This window comes from Aythya ferina (assembly GCF_964211825.1).
Source record: "Aythya ferina genome assembly, chromosome: 2".
NCBI classification, from domain to species: domain Eukaryota; kingdom Metazoa; phylum Chordata; class Aves; order Anseriformes; family Anatidae; genus Aythya; species Aythya ferina.
In genome coordinates, this window is record NC_140297.1 from 78084601 (window position 1) to 78107301 (window position 22701).

The following is a 22701-nucleotide window of genomic DNA, read 5'->3' on the forward strand; positions in this document are numbered from 1 at the left end:
AGAACACCACTCATCACTGGCTGTCACTGTCACTGTTTCTTTAGATGATGCTGTGTCTTCATAGACAGACACACTTACCACTCACAGAAACAAAATCAGCATCAATGGCCTCATCCTGTTCCACTCTTTCTTATTAAGATGAAGGTCCATTAGTGGAAAATATATGTATATCCCCATACATATATGTCCAATATGGGTCCTTCTGGCAGCTGGACTCAAGCACTGAGACTGCCCATCAGCAGCCTCAGGATCCAGATTTTCCCAGTTGCTGGCACCTGGTCATACAATCCCTCTCACAGTCACACACAGACAACTGATTCTCTCAATACTTGAGAGAATATTGAGAGAATACTCTCAATACAAAAGGATTTCATTCTTTTCAGGTGTCTCAACCCTAGTGAGATAGGGAGGGAGAGGAACACTCACTCACGCACATATACAATCCTAGAGACTCCCAAACCCTCTAGTATCTCCAGCAACTGCTTTGGACTCCTCAGATCCCTCAATAGCCAGCTCCTCCCATGCTCTCACCCATAAAGACAGACCTGGACCCTGTTCAGAATGTCTTTATCACAGAATAATTGAGGTTGGAAAGGACTTTTGCCCTGCTCAAGCAGGGACGCTGACAGCCAGCTGCCCAAGACAGTGTCCCACTGGATTTTGAATGCATTCAGGGATGGAGACTCTACAGCCTTCTGGCATCCTGTGCCAGTGCTCTGTCATCTGCACAGTGAGAAAGTGTTTTCTGATGTTCAGACAGCACCTCCTGTGTGCCAGTTTGTGCCCATTGCCTCTTGTCATGTCACTGGGCACTACTGAGATGAGCCTGGCTCCACCTTCTTTGCAACCTCCCTTCAGGTATTTATGCACATTAATGAGGTCCTCCTGAGTCTTCTTTTCTCCAGTCTGAGCAGTACCAGCTCTCCTGGGGTTTCCTCACAGGGGAGATGCTCCTGTTCCTTCATCGTCTTTTGGCCCTTTGTGGACTCTTTCCAATTGTCCATGCCTTGCACTGGGGAGCCCAGACCTGGATGCAGTACTCCAGGTGTGGCCTCACCAGTGCTGAGTAGAAGGGAAGGATCACCTCCCTCAGCCTGCTGGCAACACTTTGCCTAATGCAGCCCAGGCATTATTTTATTTTATTTTATTTTATTTTATTTTATTTTATTTTATTTTATTTTATTTTATTTTATTTTATTTTATTTTATTTTATTTTATTTTATTTTATTTTATTTTATTTATTTTCTGCAGGGGTATATTGGTGGTTCATGGTCTCAACTTGGTGTCCACCAGTGGCCTCCAAGGCCACTTACTCACCTACTCATAAGCTGATCTGGATGGTTCTTTGCTAGCACTCACACACACACTGGGATTCCTGCACTCTCCCAGTGCTGGCACCACAGGTGCACAGCCTCTTAGCCCATGGTCCTACTGCAGTTGCTGGCACTCATACCCCCATACACACACATGCACACAGGTTGTCTCTTGCCCAGGAAAAAGACAGGATAATAAGAAGACAGGACTGTCAACACTGATCAGGTTGACATGGGCAGGCAGGTAAACTGACTTGGCAGCTGTTCACCTGTGACTATTCCCTTTTATCCCATTTTGGCTCTATTTCCCACACTTGTTCCTCCCCAAACCACTTTCATCTCACCTTTTCTCCACATGCCTCCTCTCATAAGCATTTAATCCCTAAATGCTCTTCCTCTGCTTCTCATAATGCATCCCATACCCCTAGGAAGCATCCCCTCCTCCCCCTTCGTTGGCAATGTGCTTCATGGCTGAGTCATGGTGATGGGTTTCATACCTGCACACTGGGGCTGAGACTCTCCTGTAACAGCTCTGGGAGAGGCCTGGACATGGTGTCCCTTCCTCTTTTATTTTTTCTTTGTTTCTGGAGCATTGCTTGGTTTTTAATCATTTTAGATATTCTTTGATGGTTTTTTCAGTAGTTTGGATATTTAAAATTATTTACACTTCATAGGTGAAATTTATCTTTTTATTTTTTGTAGGATTAAAACTAGTATAATGTCAGTAGAATTCTTAAGAATAAAAACAAATGGATAGGAAATAATGTGATTTACTTTTTTTTCCTTTAAAAGAGAAAATGTAATTAATTAAAGATATACAAAAAGAAGAAATCTTATATTATAATACATGAAGTTTGACTACCTGTCTATCATCTACTATAGAAGGAGGCAAGGTGATACATATAGCACCTCAGTCAAAATCTCTCCGGGTTTTGCTGTACAGAATTCAATGCACTTTTAGTGTTAAGTCTGCTGAGCTTCTAATCAAGAGTAGTTATTGTTTTTTTCTTGTGAGGTTTTTCTCTTGACAAACTTGATTTATGCAAACGGAAAACAGAAAAAGATCAAGTGGCAAAATTCATGTTTTGTTTTGTCTTTGAGAAATTATCAAAACATTATATTTTTACATTTCAAATTCAAAACTATTTTACCTGAGCACAGCATCTTGTGAAACTTTAGCTAATTATCATATAATTAAAACAATTAATATGGAAATAAACTATGTGGAAGATATGAAGTTTGCTTGTATGACCTGAGGTGTTAATATTTTTCTAGATTGTATAGATTTTGATTTTCTTATTTGAGACAAAATATTTTTTCAATCTCAAAAGAGTTCGGAAACACACTTATGCTTAGCTAATGATTAATGGCAATCCCAGAGGGAAAATTAAATGTCATAAGCAAAGCAATTATAATGAAAAAGTTAGAATATACATTTTTTCCTGTTCTTATGAATTCATAAATAGAGACTTATATATCAAATTCAAGCCAGCCAAAGTCAACAGAAAGACTCTAATTAACATTAATATGCTTTGGATCAGATCCTAAATCCTTAAAACATTGATAAAATAGGCCTTAGATGACAATATGTTATCTTGCAAAGCTCCAAGGTATTCATGAGGACAAGAAACATGCTTTTTTCAGATTTTGATTAAGTTCCTTCTTCACTGTCTAAGTTTCCAAAACCAAAGATGATAAATTAAAAGATGATAAATTTTGAAAATACCAGTGAATCCAATCTTCATGAAGATTAATGAAAAGCTTCTTTTCCTTGAGAGCAATTCTTGGTTATTTTAACATGATCAAGTTTAGAATTGGTTTTGGACACACATAGAATTCTCAAACCAATGTGTTGTTTGTTTTACTTGTAAAACCAAAAAAAAGGCTCTTTTTTTTTTTTTTCTAGCTATGGGGAAAATGCAACGGGGAGTTCTCTTTTCTGTGCAATGTGTTTTCAGTTGTTATTTGTTGCTTGTCACTTATATATCTTAAAAGTAGATATGTTTTAAAGTGTCATAATTTGTGTTGAACTATCCTGTGATAATCATGATTTACTTCAAAAAGTAACCTAGTGTCTCTCCTCCTCGCCTTTCAAAAAAATTCTAGTAACCCTATTACTTTGGTCCAATACTTCAAAGAGTATGAAATCTCACAACTGTGAGTGGAAAATCAAACTTGTTTTAGCTGAGCCTTATTTCTGAAGTTTCTTTAATGACCTTAGATGGCATAACTATTTGTAGAGTAAATGCATCACAGAAACCAGATGTGGTAGTCCTTATTAGACTGATACACATCCAGTCATGGAAAGCATTTCTAGACCCATTTTAAATGCAAATTCCATTAAATGAACATAAACTATGTACCCCAACAATTTCACATTGAAGGATATTCTGTTACCCGTACTCATTTTAACTTGTGGCTTCCTTCTCAAATAATCTCAAAATAGTTAATAAAAATTCCTGCTCAGGCCTCATACAGTGCACAGGTCTGTTTTTCTGGGTAGAAGTAGAGTTTAAACAAGGAACTGTATGGATTTCTCTCTTACAATATGAGTGTTATCTAAAATGCAAGTTCAGTTCACAATAACAATGTGAACTGAATACAAGAGTATTGTATTCAGTACAAGAGTGTATCATTTTCTGTCTCATCAGATACTCCATCTGTCTGAAATTATCTGCAAAGTAGATGGTATCATAAAGACAGTCCAGACTTTTCCCCAATAAAAAAAATGTATTGTGATTATAGGAGAGTGGCCATAATCTTCCTAGCAACTGTAGAAAAGATGCTAGTGCCTGTGTAATGTTTATTAAGTAGAACGGAGTGGATGACACAGAATCCATCTTTACCAAAAACAGTTCTTTTTCTTTATTTCTTTTCTTTGTCAAACAGAAATCAAAGTAATTCTACTGAAATCAAGGTACCCAGTGCACTACTCCAGATATTCCACATGGAAGAAAGAAGCTGTGAGTTTCCCTTTGCAGACTGGTATGCATTACCTTTTCTTTCTTGAAACGTGTACCTCCCCATCTGCTATAACCAGCTAATGAAGGTATTTAGCCCTGTAGCTCCAGTAACATGCTTCTGTGCTGAACTCCTACGCTATTAACGCATAACAAATAGTATCACATACAACTGTGTTTTCTGATATAAAAAGTGAATTAACCATGAAAAAAATTAAAAAGTTATTAAAAAAAAAAAAAAACACAACACATTTATGTGCAAGACTGAAATGGTACATTTGCAGTTGCTTACTACAGTGTTTTCATACCTTCTTCAATTTTCAAGGTGATCAACTTGAAAGACACATTCTACATTTTTTTCAAATACCATTATCTCATTTATATCACAGTAAAAACAGAATTAAGGTTTCTTACACAACAGTATAGCTAGTATTTTCTAAGCCTTTATTTTACTGGGGGAAAAAAATCTGCCTTTTGAATCATTTGAATCAGAACTTACCTTCATAAAAATACAAAAACAGCAAAATTACAAACAAACTAGAATTTAATCTTTTAGTAATGTTTATTTCTGAGTACCTGTTTAGGAAGGGCCCTACTGAATACATTGCAATGGCGTGCTCCTTCTGACTCAGTTTTGAATGTCCTTTTTCATTACAAGAATAGCTTAACTCAGGGATGCATCAGCTTTACTGGCAGGAAAAAAAAGTTCTTTCAAAGTTCAAAGAAATTGTGATTGAGCCTGTGCACTAGTATGGTCCTGAATGCATGCCACTTTGGAAGCAAAAACCACAAAGATAAATGTACATCTGTTAGAATTGCCCACTTTTGCATGAAAATTATGGAGAGAAAAAAAAAAAAAAAAGCCTGCCAGTAACTTCCAGCTTCTTCATCAGTGTTTTCCTCTGAGATGGTCCTTAATTCCAAAAGAAGGTTTATTAGTGTTTATTTCAATCCAAAAAATTTCTGTTCATTTGTAGACATATATCTGAAGGGTTTAAATACTCTCCAGGCTCCCTGCCAGCAGATAACTGTGGGTAGAAAAGGTAGATTGAATCAAAAAGTAAACAATTTTTCAGCCCACTGAGAGAGATGCTTGGAGCTTGATAATAAAGACAGCAGGATTATATCCTGCCTTTTCTTCAGGGAAGGAGTATTGCACAGCTTCCTGTTGATTAATACTCTAAATCTTTTGCTTTCATGTTCACTCTTGCCATAGCCTTTGCTAGCTTCTCCAATGTTCTTTTGAGTGGGAAGTTTGATTCCCAGCAGTACCAAGATTGGGGTTCATACTGATGAATAAAATATTAAGTCCTCTGTTTACAAAAATGCAAAATTTTTGGTTTTTTGTTTGTGAGAAACTCAGAGTCACCTCCTACAGCATGTGTTTATATTCTCTGGTATGAGCCTGCAGAAGAGTAAAAAAATTAATCAAAGAAAGGACATTAAGGTAAAGAGTCCTTACATTCTTGATGTTCAATAGAAAATCACCATGAGGCAGTGATGTTACTTGATTTTCATAGAGAAATTTTCTTCTGATCCAAGCAGAAATTATTTCAAAATTGTGTGGTTTACAGAGGATTTCAGTAGAATTAATATTGCCTCACTGCATTAAAAATTTACAGTATTATTCACCCTTCATGATGATTTTGTAAGAAAACAGAAATATAAGCAATGGCTGTATTCTGAAGCTATTGTATTTGTTTTGGAAAGGTCACCTGTAGAAATTTAAGTATCCAGTCAATAACTTTGTTAATTTGCCAGTAGGTATGAAAGAGAATATTAGCTATAATAGTAATTTGCTTATTCATCCAAATTTATTTGATTTTAGTTTCCAGACCATTTCACATGCTTTCTCACCATTTCATGTTGTGGTGTCATTCTACTACACATGGAAGTTGGTTCTCATTAACATGGTTTGAACACATTTATATGGAGCGTGATTAAAGAGAGATTCTTCTTTGTTCTAACCTACTTCCAGATTCAGGATCTGGTGAAATATGCAGTGTGATTTACAGCAACCTTTTGCTATGCTGTAATCTGCATTACCAGATAGCCTGAAGGGCTGCCTCCCAGAGCATAACTGTTCTGAGAGTGCACACAGAGTCAAGAACATGATACTGAGTGACAATACTGCATGTGATATAATTTAATTTGCAGTTGGACAGGAATATAAACAATAGGAAAAATAAAATTTTCAAGAAATGATCAAAGTGATAAATTTCATCAGAATATTGCATAATTCATTTCTGATTTGTTTTCCATGTTGAAATGCTCCAGCTTCTAGATTTATCCATAAATTAAATACATGTATAATGTTATCAAGATTTCACCTTACGTTGTATGGATAATGTAATACAAAATGAAAGCTATTTAATTTCTGTTTTGGAATGAAGGAAGACATCTGTTTTTTAATGCAAATTAGACAAAATCTTTTTTTTTTTTTTTTTTTTTCAATTAAATAATTCTTAGTAACAATGTTTTCTACCTTCATCAATAGATCTATGTTCAATAGCAAAAATAAAATCAGGTACAAAATAAAAATGTGCTGTTTAGTTTTACTGTCTTCTATTCAAAGACATGCTTTCCAGTGATGAATAACAGTTTTTCAAAAGTACAACATGGAAAGCTAAATCACTTTGTCCTGTAACTGTGCATTTATTTTTGATAATTTCAAGCAAAGTGTATTATTACAGGTGTGAATTTGTGTAGGCTTAATTTTATTTCCAATGAAAATAGCTTGCTGCCAAACTTGCAACTTTTCACTTTTTGATTATTCAGAGTGTGAAAATTTTAATTTTATGGAAGTTCTTCAGTTAGGAAACTACTCAGAATAAAATAGTAAATGTTGTTTTGTGATGTCTTGGGAAAATGAAAAAAAACAACCAACATATTTGATTTGTATAAGATGTATGTAGGAAGGAATATTTTTGAAACTGTTAATAGCTGTAAGGTAATGGATGTTCTTTGAACAAATGGTGCCGTAGGAAGCAATATATACATTACTTGTATATATATTTATACATATAAATATTAAAAGATGAGCAGAGCTTAGGCGTATTGATCTCACAATATTTCCTTTTTAAAAATGGGAAATTGTTTATTAGAATGTTTATGACTTCCCAAATCTGCAGTACCTAGTTATTAGTACAGGCAAATATTTGTCAGATTCTGAGAGAATTACTATTTCCATAGAATTCTGTTTGTGCATTTTTCTTCTGCCTGATCAATTCTGGAGCAATGTCATTAGTTGGGAACCAACATTCATGCTGATGGAATGACTGAAAAAATGACATATTAAGAAGTGTTGCTCTGTGTCTTGCATTCAGCACTTCTTCTTTTCCATTTCAAGTTATGTGCAGCCCAGTCTTACAGAATGAGATTAGAAATCAGATATAACATTATTCTCATTTCACATTTGCTGGCTAAATCAGCATGCCTTCCATATCTATGAAGGATGACCTACCCCAAGTCATGCAGTGGAGGCATGCTACAGAGAGACAAAGAAGAAAAAAAAATCTGCAGTCAAATATAAGCTTTAAAAATTGCCAGTTCTCAAAAATGGCAGGCAGAGGCTGTAAAAGATTAGGTTTGTATATTGTAGCATCTTATGCAAGTAAAGTCTGTAATATAACCCATACTGGGTAAAGTGATTCAGATTGTGATTGCTAGAAATTTTGGAGTCATTTATTTAGATGAAAAGTCGCAATATGTCTATCTATATCTGAGTTGCTAGTCTAACCAACATCATGGGTGGTCACTTCGGAATTTTTTGCTTCTATCCAATCTGATCATAATATTTAAAGATATCAGGTAGTTTCACAATAGAAAAGCAAGGCTGTTTGTATGCTTGAACTCAATACTGTGGAGATCTTATATTTCTATGCTACCAGTATAAAGGTTTCTATTTTGTGTGTGTGTGTGTATGTGTGTGTGAGAGAGAGAGAAGTTTCTGGAGCAGTAAAATCTATTTTATATTGGTAGAATACACATGGAGAAACTATAAACAGTTGTCAGACTGAATAAGGCAGTGATTTCCTGTTGCATCACTTGACATGCTGTGTATTACCTTTTAAGTGTGAAAGTGTTGTCCGTTCACATGGGCGGCCCATTTTAAGGTGAAGATACTTAGAAATGATGTGTACTTGTGAAAGGCAATGAAGGTACATGCTAAAAAATCATTCTGAAGACAGGAGGAAAACATTACATCCAAAAATCAGCACGTGCCTGTATCCAGGAGGAAGCCTTTGTGTTTGCTGGTAGATTTCTATTTGGTCTTTAAATAAAATTGCTTATGAGCTTTGCAGTACTTTAGAATCTTTTCTTTGTTATACAGGTACTTTGATATGGGTAAGTCAAGGTCTAACTATTGTTGTAGATTTTACTGCCCACCTTCTAGTCCCCTCAACTCAACTGACATAATTTTGGGATAAAAAAAGTACTGACTTACTGTCATGTATTCTTGCTGGAGAAGGACATCATTTTGATGATTATTTCTAAAACTGTGCCCCTCTATGATGACTTCTAATGCTATTGCAGATAGTTTGCAGCTGTCCAGTCTGCATGGAGAGGGAACTGCAGGCTCATAAACATCTGGCAGTGTAGTTTTATGTATGCACCACAATGCGTGGAGTAGTGCAGAGCAGCAAAGGGCTCTTTCACTGGTGATGTAATTCCTGGCAGGTGTTGTGGGAAGCTGTGGACAGGTAAAAGAGGCAGCCAGCAAACTCCACTGGGCAGGGCTGGCAGCACACCAAGAGCACACAGCCAGCCGTAAAGGCCAGTTGCCCGTTCACCTTCCTTTTCCCCTTCAAGTTCTGTACCAAGTGGAAGTCAAAGACAATGCTGCTTGAAGGACTGAGTTCTAACAGTCAATGGCATTGAATATAGATAGCTTATACTCTAATAGTTTGATTTCCACCGTGTCCATTTTGACAGTATGTTACAGTATGTCCTGTATTCTATAAGTACAACACTAGGTACTATTCTCCCCAATATTTGCACACAAGCACAAAACAGCCATTATTGCAGAAAGGTAAGTTACTGAAGGCATGTAACTGAAGACATAATACTTTCTCCTTCCTAGAACAAAAAATTGAAATGAATTGCATCTTGGCTTCCTGTTTGGGTGGGTTTGCAGGGGTTCAGCACCAGAGTGTGTGCTGGAGCCAGCCAGCCAGCCAGAGAAAGAATATGAAGTGGAACTGGTGAAATAGTTCTGCATCCTGTCCTGCTATTTTCACCCAATCACACTACTTTCCAGAGAGAAGCTCTGAAGAGGAAGCATAGCTTGAATGATACTGAGTTGCAACAGCCCTAGGATAGCATTAATGCTCACAGAAAAAAAGTGGATAAAGATTTGATTTGCACTATAACGGTGATTAATTTTAGCAGGTCTCTTTATTATTTAGAAGCAGGAGAAATGCCATGGTTAGGACATGGAGAAAAACTCCAGAAACCGTGTAGCTTTTGGGCAGAGGTTAAGATGTGTCCTGTACTTTGTTATTTCTTAAGTCTTTTAGGCTTTATGGGAGAGGGGGATGTCATGTTTAATGCAATTTAATTCCTTTTTATCTTAGTTTATGTTTATGGTATATAATTCATAAATGTCTACAGATCTGTGTGATTATAGTCAGAGACTCAGTAAAGAGCCTTTTGAAAACATAGTCCTTAGCCTTTCACTTTCAAGAGCACTAAAATTCAATCAGAAACTACTTTTAAAGTAAGTAAAAGCTATAGTGGCAAATCTATTAAAACGTGTTTAATCATTAACTTCTTTGATTTAACATCTGTCTAAAGCATAACATCAAAAAATGAATAATTTATCATGTAATTGCATAAAAGCTCAAGTAATATAAGGCATTAATTAAAAATTTATATGAAATTCAGAAGAAGAAAGCTGAGGAGGAACTATTTGATTACCAACTCAGTAGGTTGGCTGTAGTTACTTTGGAACAGTAATCTGCTGTATTACAAGTCTCAGATTCTTAACTATGAAAAAAACTGTAAACCCTTTCTCTGATGGTTTTCTGAAAAGCATTGGCTATAGATTACTTCAAATATTATAGTGAAATGTTTACATACACCAGTTTCCCAAGGAATTTCTCTTCTTTCACTCTTTTACAACGTACTGGCTTCGATGTGTGTGCAAACTGCTGTGTAAACATGAGAAGTGAGTTTTCAGAACTTTCTGAACCTTGCTTCATAAACACACAGACTTCAGAAACAGATTCGAGATTTTTTTCTCAGGCTCATCTTCAGTCAGCCATAGATGAATACCAAAGGCATAGAATCAACTCTAATATTAAATACATTACAGGGAGGAATAATAAATAGCTATTACATCAACTGTGCTATCTCACTAAATAATCTATTACCTTTTACAATTTAGGCAAACTAGGGAAGTTTTAAGTTCAGCTAATAGTATTTGAAGGAGTAGCCAGTTATTTAAAAACCACCACATGTGCCAAACTGCCTATAGAATTAGAAAAAAAGAAAAGAAAAAATTGGCTCTGGAAAGAATGTATCCAGATGGATACAAAAATAAGCACAGATTTTAATCCAAACAGGTTTGTCTGTCACAAAAACCAGGCCTGTTTTACAAAGTTCTCTTAACACTCCCACCAAAGCCTATTCTCACAAATCATTCACTGTGATATATGCATGCAAATGAGTATTTATGAAACCTGGCCCTAAGTTTTGCATATATTTAAAGAAAAGTAAAGAACGAATCACCATAGTTGAAGGTACTTTCTGAACAAACATCTAGAAAAATAGGATCTTCCTTCTTATACAGAGCATAGTTATTATTTAGGCCATGATTTATAAATTTCCTGAAATACAGAATTACCTGAGAAGAGGCTTCCTTTTCTCTTCTTCCTCTTCTTTTACACTTCCTATTTATTTATTTATAATAAAATGAATTTTTTCTTCTGATTCTGCCTACTGCTGCTTAAGTCTTTTCCTACCTGCTGAGAGGATGGGATATATTTCATCTGCTTTAAGAGTGTTTTATTGTCACTCCATCTCCTTGGGAGAAATTAGTGTTCCCAGTGTTCTCAATTTGACACTGCTAGAGAAGAAAATGATCAGAATTATCACAAACAAAAATAAAATAGAAGACACACTTAAAAAAAATAATATAGAATTGACATGATACTCAGGAACATTAATAACACTTTCAGGTTTGGATAGCTCACAAGAGACTTGAAAAGATCCATTGCTGCTGTTTTGAAAAAGCTCTTAGAAATATGTACATTTGTAATGTCAAAATATTTAAAAAAACAGAGAGTGCCCAGACTGCTGATAAGTGACCAGAGTTTTGAAGATACTTTGCAACTTTTAAAAAGCTTGGAGAGCTCTCTCTTAATAGCAGGTAAAATAAAATAAAATAAAATAAAATAAAATAAAATAAAATAAAATAAAATAAACAAACAAGCAAAAAATCTCAGAATGTAATGTTCGAAAGATCCAGACTCAGATCTTGCACTTTAAATTGAAATTATCTGACATGCCCAGAAGTATTCTTAGTCTTCTTTACACTTATGTTCTGTCCTTTTGGTTTCTTGTGTTTTTGTTGTTGTGTTGTGAGTTTTTGTTTTTGTTTTGAGGTTTTATTTTTGTACCTTTAAAAAAGTACTACATTTTTGTTTTATAAAAAAGGTGTGGTACTTCTTGGATCTGTATGAATCAAAATCATGAAAGCTCAAAGTGTTCTTTATCAACCTAATGACAAATATTTTCCTACAAAGGCAGTAGTGTATCAGGTTGTAGTGAAAGGAGCATCAACCACCTTTGATTCGCTTTTAAAGCTCTCAAAGAACAAAACTGAATAGAAAGAGTACATCCATTTTGACAAGGACTTTAAAATTAATAGAACAGTTCTACATATATTTGTATGTGACTGTGCACTGCAGTGTAGAAACATAGTCCTGTGCAAGTATGTGGACATATTTACAGACAGGATACACTTATATGTAGTGAAAGTAAAATTTCAATTTTGTAAGGAAAAGGTTTTATGACTTGAAATGAAATGAATTTATGTTAAAAATTGTAATGACAAACTAAAAAGAAATTAATTTCCCACTCAGACAGACCTGGTAGGTTCTTGAGTAGAGAGAGAGAAAGGGAAAGATAGGAAATAAATTTTTTTTTTTTCTTTCTCAGCAGTTGTGCAGGGAAGGGATAAGGCAGGCAAAACAAGAGATTTCTTTTTTGGTGGCAATGCCAACTAAATGCACATGAAACTACAGCTTCATTTACCCTCCTGTCTTAGGTGAGTTTAAAACCACAATTTAATATTCTGATGGGATTGTTTTAAATTGAAGATTTGTAAGATACTCCGGAATAGTACTTGCAGTATCTGCTGTACCTCCTGTACTGAAATATTAAATGGAAGAAAGATTAGCTCCTATTGCTCCACTTCTCAGAGGAATGTGCTAAACACTGAGATGACAGAGAAAGGCAAAACATTCCCATTGCCGTTCTGATTTTGTGATTCAAGGGAATTTGTTGCACGGACTTATAAAAGGTGCAATTCATGTTCTGGTATCAAATCATTCCACTTCGAAGATAAATAAATACATACATAGAGACTTTCTACCCGTTAATAGCAGCTCTAAGACCCCATTTAATCACTAGCTCTTGGTTATAAGTCTTCTCATGAGCAGACTTAGTCTGGGATTCAACTGCAACTCTTGCAAAAAGGCTGAGATCCATTGCTGGCAGCAGAGAATCAAAGAGCATTTTGTGTAGTCCCATTGTGTGACATCTGTCCACAATCCTGAGATTTCTAGATGTGTGATACAAATTTTAGTACATAAATAATTAATTTATTCTGAATAAAAGGGACAAGCAGGACAGACATTGGTCCATTAAAGGAAAGGACCAGTGATAAAATCAGTAAAAATAACTGTTTAAATAGTAATGAAAACTTGTAAAATCATTAGTTAGGAGGGTTGTGAGAGGAGAGGACTTAGCTATATTGGATTACCTAAATCCAATGCACTGTTAGTTAGTTCCAAATATCACTGAAGTTTAGGGGACTCCCTTCTTGTTCCATGTTATAGTAGTCCAAGATTAAAAAAAAAAAAAAAGTCATACAACTATATTTTTAAATTAGCAATAAGAATGAAAAAGCAAGTAAATTCCTTCTATGAATATTTCCTGCTTACTTTCCGTGTCAACATAGATCTTTATTCCATTTCCTTTTGGGTACCGAAAAAGCCCAAAGAAATAGAGGAGAGAAGGAGAGAGACATCAGACAGAATGGTTTTTCCTTAAGAAAAACGTTCTAATGGAAGCATTCGTTTTGTTTCAATGTCAGGTTTGAAATAATCTTTTTTTTTTTTTTTTTTTTTTTCACATAAATGTTTGTCCTGTAAGCAGTTCAATCTTCTGTAGCCCACTTTGCAAAGGAAAAAAAAAATCTGAATCTAGCTTTACTTTAATCCTCTTTCCTTCATTTATTTACAGTTCCTTTCTCTAAATATTTGTCAGCAACTATTATAAAAATAACAGATCCCTTCAGACCTTTTGACTAAAGCATAACACGGCCTTGCACATCTGGTTTCAGAACACTTGTTGTTGCTTAGCAGCTTGACAGAAAGATACATGGGTCTCCCTCTTTTCCCCACAATCTTTTCTTCCAGAGTTGGCTAGTTTACCTCTTCCAGCATTAAAGACCTGAGGTTACAGGACCTGACCTGTAACTCATATGAGCCACTAAATACCACCTGACAACTCTACACCCATACAACAGTTTCTGTCCTAGATTTTCTGTCCTAAATCTTCCCATAAGTTATGTTTTCATATATGTCTTTAAGAGATTTAGACCTTAATAAAGAAAGAAAAAAATAGATTTTACATTTTACTTAACATCAGTGTGTTAACCATGTGTATCCTGGTTTTATGCCCACCCAGCTTCTCATTGCCCCTCCTCAAGAAGACACGGAGATAAAGTGAAAAAGCTCATGGATTGAGATAAAGGCAGGGAGATTGCTTACCAGTTATGGTCATGGGTAAAACTCAACCTGGAAAAAATTACATTAAAAATTACAGAAAAAATTACAACTAACAGAGTTAATTAACAGAGTTAGATGGAGAGAAACAAGGAGAAAATCCAAAACACCTTCCCCCTGCCTTGCCCACCACCTTCCCCAGCCCAGACACACTGTCCCTGGCCCCTCCACCTCATGCCCCCAAGTGGCACAGGGTCTTGGACATGGGGGGATCTGTCCCTAAGAGCCCCTCTCTGCCTCCCCTTCCTCTTCACACTGTGCTCATTCTCACAGTTTGGTCAAAAAGGTGCAATATAAAATTATCACTGAAGGATCCATCAGTGACAAAAGTGGAGAAGTTTTCATCTTGCATGTTGGGCTTTTCACAGAATCACAGAATTTCTAGGTTGGAAGAGACCTCAAATACTTTTCAAAAACAGGGGTGAATTTATTAATTTCAGCTCCTTTACATTTTAAATGCAACAACCTTAAGAAAAACTTAAATATTTTAGTCTTGGATATAAAAGTATGCTGCTATACTTGTTAGGCGCATATATTGGATATAGTTGAAGTGAAAACCTATTTCTGAGACATATGTCATGGTGAAAGACTGATTATATGAAATATATCCAAGCAGGCAAACCATTCTGAGGAGGGTTTATATACGTATATATATGAGTGTTGTTTGGGGTATTTTGGCCAGTATAATCAGGGGGCAAGAGGGAGGTGAGGATTGCTTTCTGATTTCTAGCTGTTAATCTATTTGACCTAAAGTAATATTTGACAATGAAACACTGAAAAAAGGAACATTATATGATATCATTTTGTCCTCTCCTATGTAGTCAGTTCCCAGAATTTCAGGAAAAAATAAATTATTTACATCCAAATATATCTGGTCAATTGCAAATCAAGGAAACACATCTGTCCTAACACCTGTAGCTTACTCAGGATGAGCCACCGTGAAAACGACAGCAGTATACACCATCCAATTGCCTTTCCTGTATTTTTCCATATCATGTCTTTGTGTGTTGCTATGCATTTGCCAGGAAATAAGTTAAATAAAAAAATAATTTAAAAACAGAAAGTGAAAAAAGTGAGAAGTCCCAACTATTTAGATAGAAGAATATGTTTGCATGGAGATAAAGCACCCTTCAGTCTTCTTTACAGTAAGCTTTATATATTTATTTATCATTTTATAACACGTTCTTGAAACTTTTTCATCAATTGTATTTGACATTTGTCCAGGGCTTTGTTTAAACAGCCACAGAACTGGACACACTGTATCCTACCAATTCTATGTTGATATATAAAGATTTATTTTTTTCTCATTTGCTTAAAAGTTTTCTTTGGATATCACATCTTTCTTTGGCAAAAAGACTGTGAAGAATGAAAAAGTGCATTATGTGCATTCATTAATGAAGTATAAAATGACTCATTAAGGAAATCTATACTTTTTATGCCTGAAGCTCATATAGGCTACACATTCTCATTTATTGCTAATCTCTATGGCAACCTTTTGCAGATTGAGTAGTGAAAGAGGAGGGACTGGTATTTTAACAACAACAACAACAACAAATTAAAAGTGTATTCCATCTGAATGCATTTACTATGTTGAAAATAAGTACAGCATTTTGATAAATAAATTAGACTTGGAGAGCTCAGTTTTGTCCTCAGGTTTTTCCATACATACTCTGCATGCTGCTGTTCGGTCACATTGTAGAAACTGTTTTTCACACTGAATTCAAAATCTTATCTTCTGGAGATATTCTGAGAATAAATTAATCTGTAAAATAATCACTGGATAATTTTAGGACCTCGGTGGGACTATTCACAAGCTGAAAATTAGGTAGATACCTACATTGCTTGTTGAATTAGAGCTCACATCTCTACAGGTAGAATTTTTGCATACTGATTCACTGAAGCAACAAGACAAGACTTCTAGTGGAGAAGTCTTATAGAGGAGACAAGATAATTTTATTCAAGTGGCAAGTAAAATAACTACAAGTAAAAAACAAAACAAAACAAGATTTGCAGGCACAACTAAGAAAAGTGCTGACAAATAGGGATGGGAAGGGAACAATAGGGTTTGTGCAGAAAAGATCATATTACATGGGAAAAAAAGTTATGTAAACTAGGTTGCTTCCTTGAATACGCACACTTTTAAATTCCTTCCCAGAATTTGATTTAAAATCCGATACTATAGAATTGTTCAACAAGAAGTTAATATACACCAAAAAGAAAGGTGATATAGCTATCTGAAAAGACCATCAGTTTGGTCTGAAAGAGAATTAAAGAAAAATAAAATGGGATTAGTAGCTCTTTCTTACTTCTTTTAGAATGAAAATGTTGAAGAAAGAAAATTACTCAGAAACATACAGTTTTTTTGTTTTGTTTTAATGCTACTCAGTCATTACATTGTCAAAATAGCATTCAAATATATATAAATTGAAAACTTTGAGATTTTAGCTGTATATAATTTTACTCTATTTATTTCAAGTATTTGTAAGCAATAATGATTTTACATTATGAAAATGTTCCTTAGAGATGGTTGATATGCAGGACTGACGTTTTATTTTGAGCCAAATAGATTTAGGTTCCTGGGCGTCTTTGCTCAGCTGAAGCCCTGGCATCACTAGAATATGTGAGGGATCTGGGTCATGACTCATTTAGAGACTTTTCAAGGTTTAGTCACTGTCACTTAATAACAAAGCTGAGTGGTTAGAAAATTGTGACTAGTTTTAGTTATCAAGGCAGAGCCAATCCAGAATGATTTGTTTTGACCTATTTCCTTAGGTAGTACTGAAGATAATCAGCAGGATCTTGCAAAATACTTCAATTGCAACGGAACTTTCTTTTCAAACAGCAAACTTCTCTATGAAATTTTTTAGTTGGGCCTACTAGCAGTACCACTGAGAGACCATGTTCTTTCACGCAGACTGCTAGGACTCATCAAACTGAGAATATAATTCTTGCATGAGTTTTACACGTGCATACTCCCACTGACTTCTGTCTCTAATTTACATCAGCATAAGCAAGATCAGACACATGCTTCAGTAGCTTTGGTAACATTTTTCATAGGAAATATGTCTGACTGCCACACAAACCAATGCACCAGAGTTATAAACTGTGTAGTGTTTACTCAAGCTGGTTAAAGCATCATCTACAAAGCTGCGTAGCCTAGTGAAATGTCCCATTTTGGAAGGTGAACCATGAACAAAAATACAGTCTGCCTTATATGAAAGGATAAAAAAGTAGTCTCTCTCAATTGGTTTCACAGAGACAACGAAATTAGAGATAGTAATGAAAATTACTGCCATGGAATAATCAGTTGATCTCCTTTATGCTGTATCTATTCTCCTTGTACAGGTAGCCCAAGTTTTGAGCAAATGAAAAACTAATTAGAGGATTTAGACAGTGTACAGACCAGCAGTCCAAAATTTCCTCTGAAGATTTCTGAGCAGTTCTGTAGCTCAACTAGTCCCAAACAGGAATTTATTTTCAGGCCATTAGTGAGCCAACAAGCATCTAAAATCAGGAACCCATCAAAACTCTGTTCTAAAGAAAGAATGCAAATTTTCCAAGGGCTTTTCAATACTGACTTTATAAGAAAACCTACTAAGAACCCCACTTTTACCTTCAAATAAAAATCAGCACCAGCTAATGAGCTAACTTTTCCCCACAAAAGCCCCTATGGGCCTCTCTTGGGATTTGAGCTGGTTCCTCTGAAGTAGCTTTCACTGTGCCCTCTTTAGAAGCCTGTTACTGTGTTCTAACTTAGTCGGCATATCTTTCCACTATACCCTGTACACATATTCAGTAGATTTGCTTTAAAAAGCTTTTTCTGTGTACTAGCCACCTCTACTACTTTAATTGTTTACAACACTTACTGAATGCTTATGAGAAATAAACACCGTATTTTCTTATTCTCTCTCCTTTCTTCCCCTCAGCATTTAAGGCTTCTGAAATTAACTCCTGCTAAAAGTTTTTAGGATGTGAGCCCTTCCAACCCCAAGAGTGTATATACACCTATTTAAATGAGCATCTATTTTCACTCATATTAGATTTTGTAAGGTGCTGTTCTATCATTATTACTTAAACACATCTACAGCTATTCAGTTAAAAAAAAAAAAAAAAAAAAAAATTCTTTTGAAAATGCAGTTTTCTGAAAACTAAAAATGAGAAAAATAAAAAAACAAGGACACCAAATTTCAAGTAAAGTTTTTTTTTTTTTTTTTTTTTTTTTTTGGTGATGCTTTTCTAAATATTGCATTCCAAAATGAAGCATATTCAAAATGTGCCTTTGTGGGAAGTTCCAAATGTGTTCCGTTTCTGTACAGATACAAAAAAGTCAAGTTTTAAAATCTGTTAAAAATAGAATCATCATCTGCTGGTTGCTTTTATCTTAACTGCTGAACTCTCTGCTCTTCCTTTATTATGGAAGCACAATAGCTTCTTTGGTACTTGACCTCCCAGCTGCCATTTCCCTTCTTTTCCCCTTCTCCTCTCTCTGCTCTGCACTTTATCTCAATCTCTTAAGACCTCCCCCTTAATTTCTCCATTCTCTCTGGCATTAAATATAACCACTGAAGCTAACTGTGCCAGTCTCTCACTGCTTCTGCTTTTTCCTCATTTCATTTCTATGTAGCTACTTTGTTATCTTCACTGATTTATTATTATTTTTTTTTTCATTCATTGCCACTTAGATATGAGCTCATTTCATTCCACTTCATTAGACTTCCAGAAGGTCAACATAAAATATTGGAATGGGTATACATATCTGCTTTTGGTAATTTTAATGAGTCTGTCACTGTGGTATTTAGATACAGATTGGTGTACAGTATTACATTAAGCAATGGATTAAGTGATCCCCTTAAATGATTCTCAAAAGATTAACTAATCTCCACTTGGAAAAGCCTCGGTTACCCCTTACACTTCACTCACATGAAAGACAGCTAATCTAGCTTTAAATTCTCTGTGAATTATTCTTTATATTGAAAACAAAGTAAACTGTCAAAGAGGTTTTGAAGCAACACTGTAAGAGCTTGAGAGTTTCACATTAATGAAGATTCACTCCTTTTTTTTTCAGGAAAAAAAAAAAAGTGCAATTGGAAAAAACTATAGCTTTCAATCAGGAAGAAAAGACAGGGAAATTGCTGCAATTAAAATCTCATGAATTTTTGTTAATAAACCAACCTCTGTCTATTCTATGTGATGGCAAATCCTAAAAACTGAAGTATTAGCAATGTAATATGACTGACATCAGCATAAGATGGTTAATACATAGAGAAACAACACATTTGCATCAAGGAGTGAAAGACACAAGGTTTTTGAAGCACAGTTGAGACAAAGAATGTTAAAAATGATTTTAAATTATTCCAGCTCAATGCTAGTAAATGTTTTAAATATATAAACAAGCAGAACAACCCAAATCAGCTGCAGAATTATTCATGACTATAAAACAGCTTCTAATGTGTAGGTGAAACTATGATGGGAGCTAATCCACACTTAATAATAATTAACAACAATTAGTTATAGGTATACATGACTGGATTTATGATTCTAATTATCCAGTTACCAATTTGATGAACATCTCAGTAATTTGGAAGGCAACTGTCACATTTTCAATTATGATTAATTACAGGTATAAAAATGTTATTAAATGCTAATTTAGTTTATCTCATCAGAATGTTGGTTATGTCCCTCATCTAACTGCACTTGTGTGGTTATAGTTCATTCACTTTGTTCACAACATGGATAACTTACTCAATTCAGCAGTATCTGAAAAGTGAATCAAATGGTGATTAAAGCAGTTGAAGTGCTAATTAAAGTGGTGAGTCTGCCCTCTGTCTTCCACATACTTATACACAACTTAATGATGCATGCAATTCCTTTGATTTCAGTAGGCTCATTCAAAGTAGAGAAGGTAAGAGTTGTAAATATTTACAAAACTGAGACCCAGATATGGAAGCCAAATAAAATCTGCGTTCTGACAGGAGAGAAATGCAGAGAGGAAGTCAGCTAGAGGAAGCTAGTCAGAGAGGAAGCTAGAATTACAGAACTTAAAAGTTACATCTTCATTCACCATTCCATAAATTGTTGGGATTCAAAATCCAAAATGAGTAAATATGTTTGCTGTGTTAAGGTTTAGGTAGCAAAAAGCACTACCGACTTGTGAAAACCTCTGAGAAATAATAATGATTAAAAATATTTTGGAAAAAAATATGGAAAAATGTTAATGACACCTTCACCCCCCTTTCTATACTAATGTTTCTATAGTTTTTGCTTTGGCTTGTGTAAGGGAGTAAAATAATAGCTCCAGAAAAGATGAGCTTAGATAAGGGGAAAAAAAATTACAGATGAAGTTCAGTCACAGAACCACAGAATGGTTTGGGTTGGAAGAGACCTTAAAGATCATTTAGTTCTACCCCCCCTGCAGGGACACCTCCCGCTAGATCAGGTTGCCCAAAACCCCATCCAGCCTGGCCTTGAACACCTCCAGGGATGGGGCATCCATAGCTTTTCTTGGCAACCTGTGCCAGTGCCTCACCACTCTCTGAGTGAAGAATTTCCTCCTAACCTCTAATCTAAATTTTCCCTCTTTTAATTGAAAGCCATTATCCCTTGTCCTGTCATTATCTGCCCATGTTAAAAAGTCACTCTCTATCTTTTTTTTATAAGCCTCCTTTAAGTATTGAAAGACTGCAAATGAGGTTTCCCTGGAGCCTTCTCTTCTCCAAGCTGAACATCCCCAGTTCTCTCAGCCATTCTTCATAAGAGAGGCGCTTCAGCCCTCTGATTGTGGCCCTGCTCTGCACCTGTTCTAAGAGCCCCACATCCTTCTTACTCTGGGGACCCCAGACCTGGATGCAGCACTCCAAGTGGGGCCTCAAGAGGGCAGAGTAGAGGGGGACAATCACCTCCCTTGACCTGCTGGCCACTCTTTTGATGCAGCTGAGGATGCAGTTGGCCTTCTGGGCTGCAAGCATGCACTACTGGCTCATGTTGAATTTTTTGTCCACCAGAACCCTCAAGTCTTTCTCTGCAGGGATGCTCTCAATGAGTTCATCTCCCAGTCTGTCCAGTTTTCTGGGATTGCCCCGACCAAGGCGCAGCACCTTACACTTGGACATGTTGAACCTTATTAGGCTGATATTTTCTTCATAGAGGCTCCCACAATGCTGTTTTAGATTTTTAATTAGAAACATCTAAGTGATGATAATGTAGTGATATTTGTAATTGTTACAGAGCAGTGTTTGTGTAGAACCAAGGCCTTTTCAGCTCCTTATGCTACCCAGCAAGGGGGCTGGGGGTGCACCAGGAGCTGGGAGGAGACACAGTGATCCAGGATGGCCAAGGAGATATTCCACACCATGTCGCATCATGTTCAGCAATAAAAGCTGAGATGAAGAAGGAAAAAGGGGGTGGGGAGTGGGGGGGGCATGCATCTGGAGTGATGGCATTTGTCTTCCCAAGAAAGCATTACATGGGAAGAGCCCTGCTTTCATGGACATTGCTCAACACCTGCTTGCCAATAGGAAGTAGCAAACAGATTCCTTGTTTCGTTTTGTTTGCACGCATGGCTTTTACTTTACCTAATAAACTGTCTTTGTCTCAAGGTAGATGACATCTGTGATGAGGTTTTCAGAAAAAACAAACAAACAAACAAAAAAAACCACAGCCTGCCTGCTTGTTAAATAGCACCTTCTTCTTCTTAAACAAGCCACAAAAGCCAAAAATTATTTTAATACACAAAATAGGTTATGAATATTTTATATAATGCATCTCATCTCACTGATGACTTGCAATATGGATTCTGAAAAGATTTTAAATATGTTGTATCCCAAGGATTACAGTTGTTCAAAGAATTTGGTTGCATATACGTACATTGTGGAAGAAGACTTTCAGAAGATATCCCTCATTGGTCTTTCAAAAGTGCTTGTGTCCCAAGCACTTTTTTGGAAGTATTTTTGGAAGAGTTCTATTCATACTTACTATTCACTTTCTGTCTATTTTGAATAGACTGAACTAAAGGTTCTGTTTGATGACTCAACACTTTATCTGCACAGTTTCCAACATGAATATCCCCGTCCACTTCATAAGAGTTACTTAAAAGCCATATCTTCAGTAAATGTTCCTAACAGTAAATATGATTGCTACAGTGTAGAATGAAAGGAAACAAATGAGCACTACAAGTATACTCTGATTAAACATTTTAACAAATATTTGGAAATTATTTTGGCTGCCTTCACCACCTAATTATGACACTTCTCTTGCTCTGCAACTTCCCTGTAACAGTGCTTAATTCTGCTTGTGTTATGCATACAATTTAAGCTTTTTATTTTTTTTTTTTTGATTTACCATAGAAAACAAAGAACACTTCTTGTGGAGCTAATCATGATTAGTTTAAGGATTAGCTAACCTGGATGTCTGGAG

The 22701-nt window shown here is 35.7% G+C and overlaps 1 protein-coding gene across 1 annotated transcript in view; it reads left to right on the forward strand.

The window, feature by feature from the left end:
* LOC311431137 (uncharacterized protein) overlaps positions 1 to 22701 on the forward strand; it is a 312109-nt gene that overhangs the window by 135887 nt on the left and 153521 nt on the right. The window contains exon 6 of the mRNA XM_084508389.1: positions 4203 to 4298. Coding sequence (XP_084364515.1) covers positions 4203 to 4298 — 96 coding nt within the window. The remainder of the gene's footprint in view (positions 1 to 4202; positions 4299 to 22701) is intronic.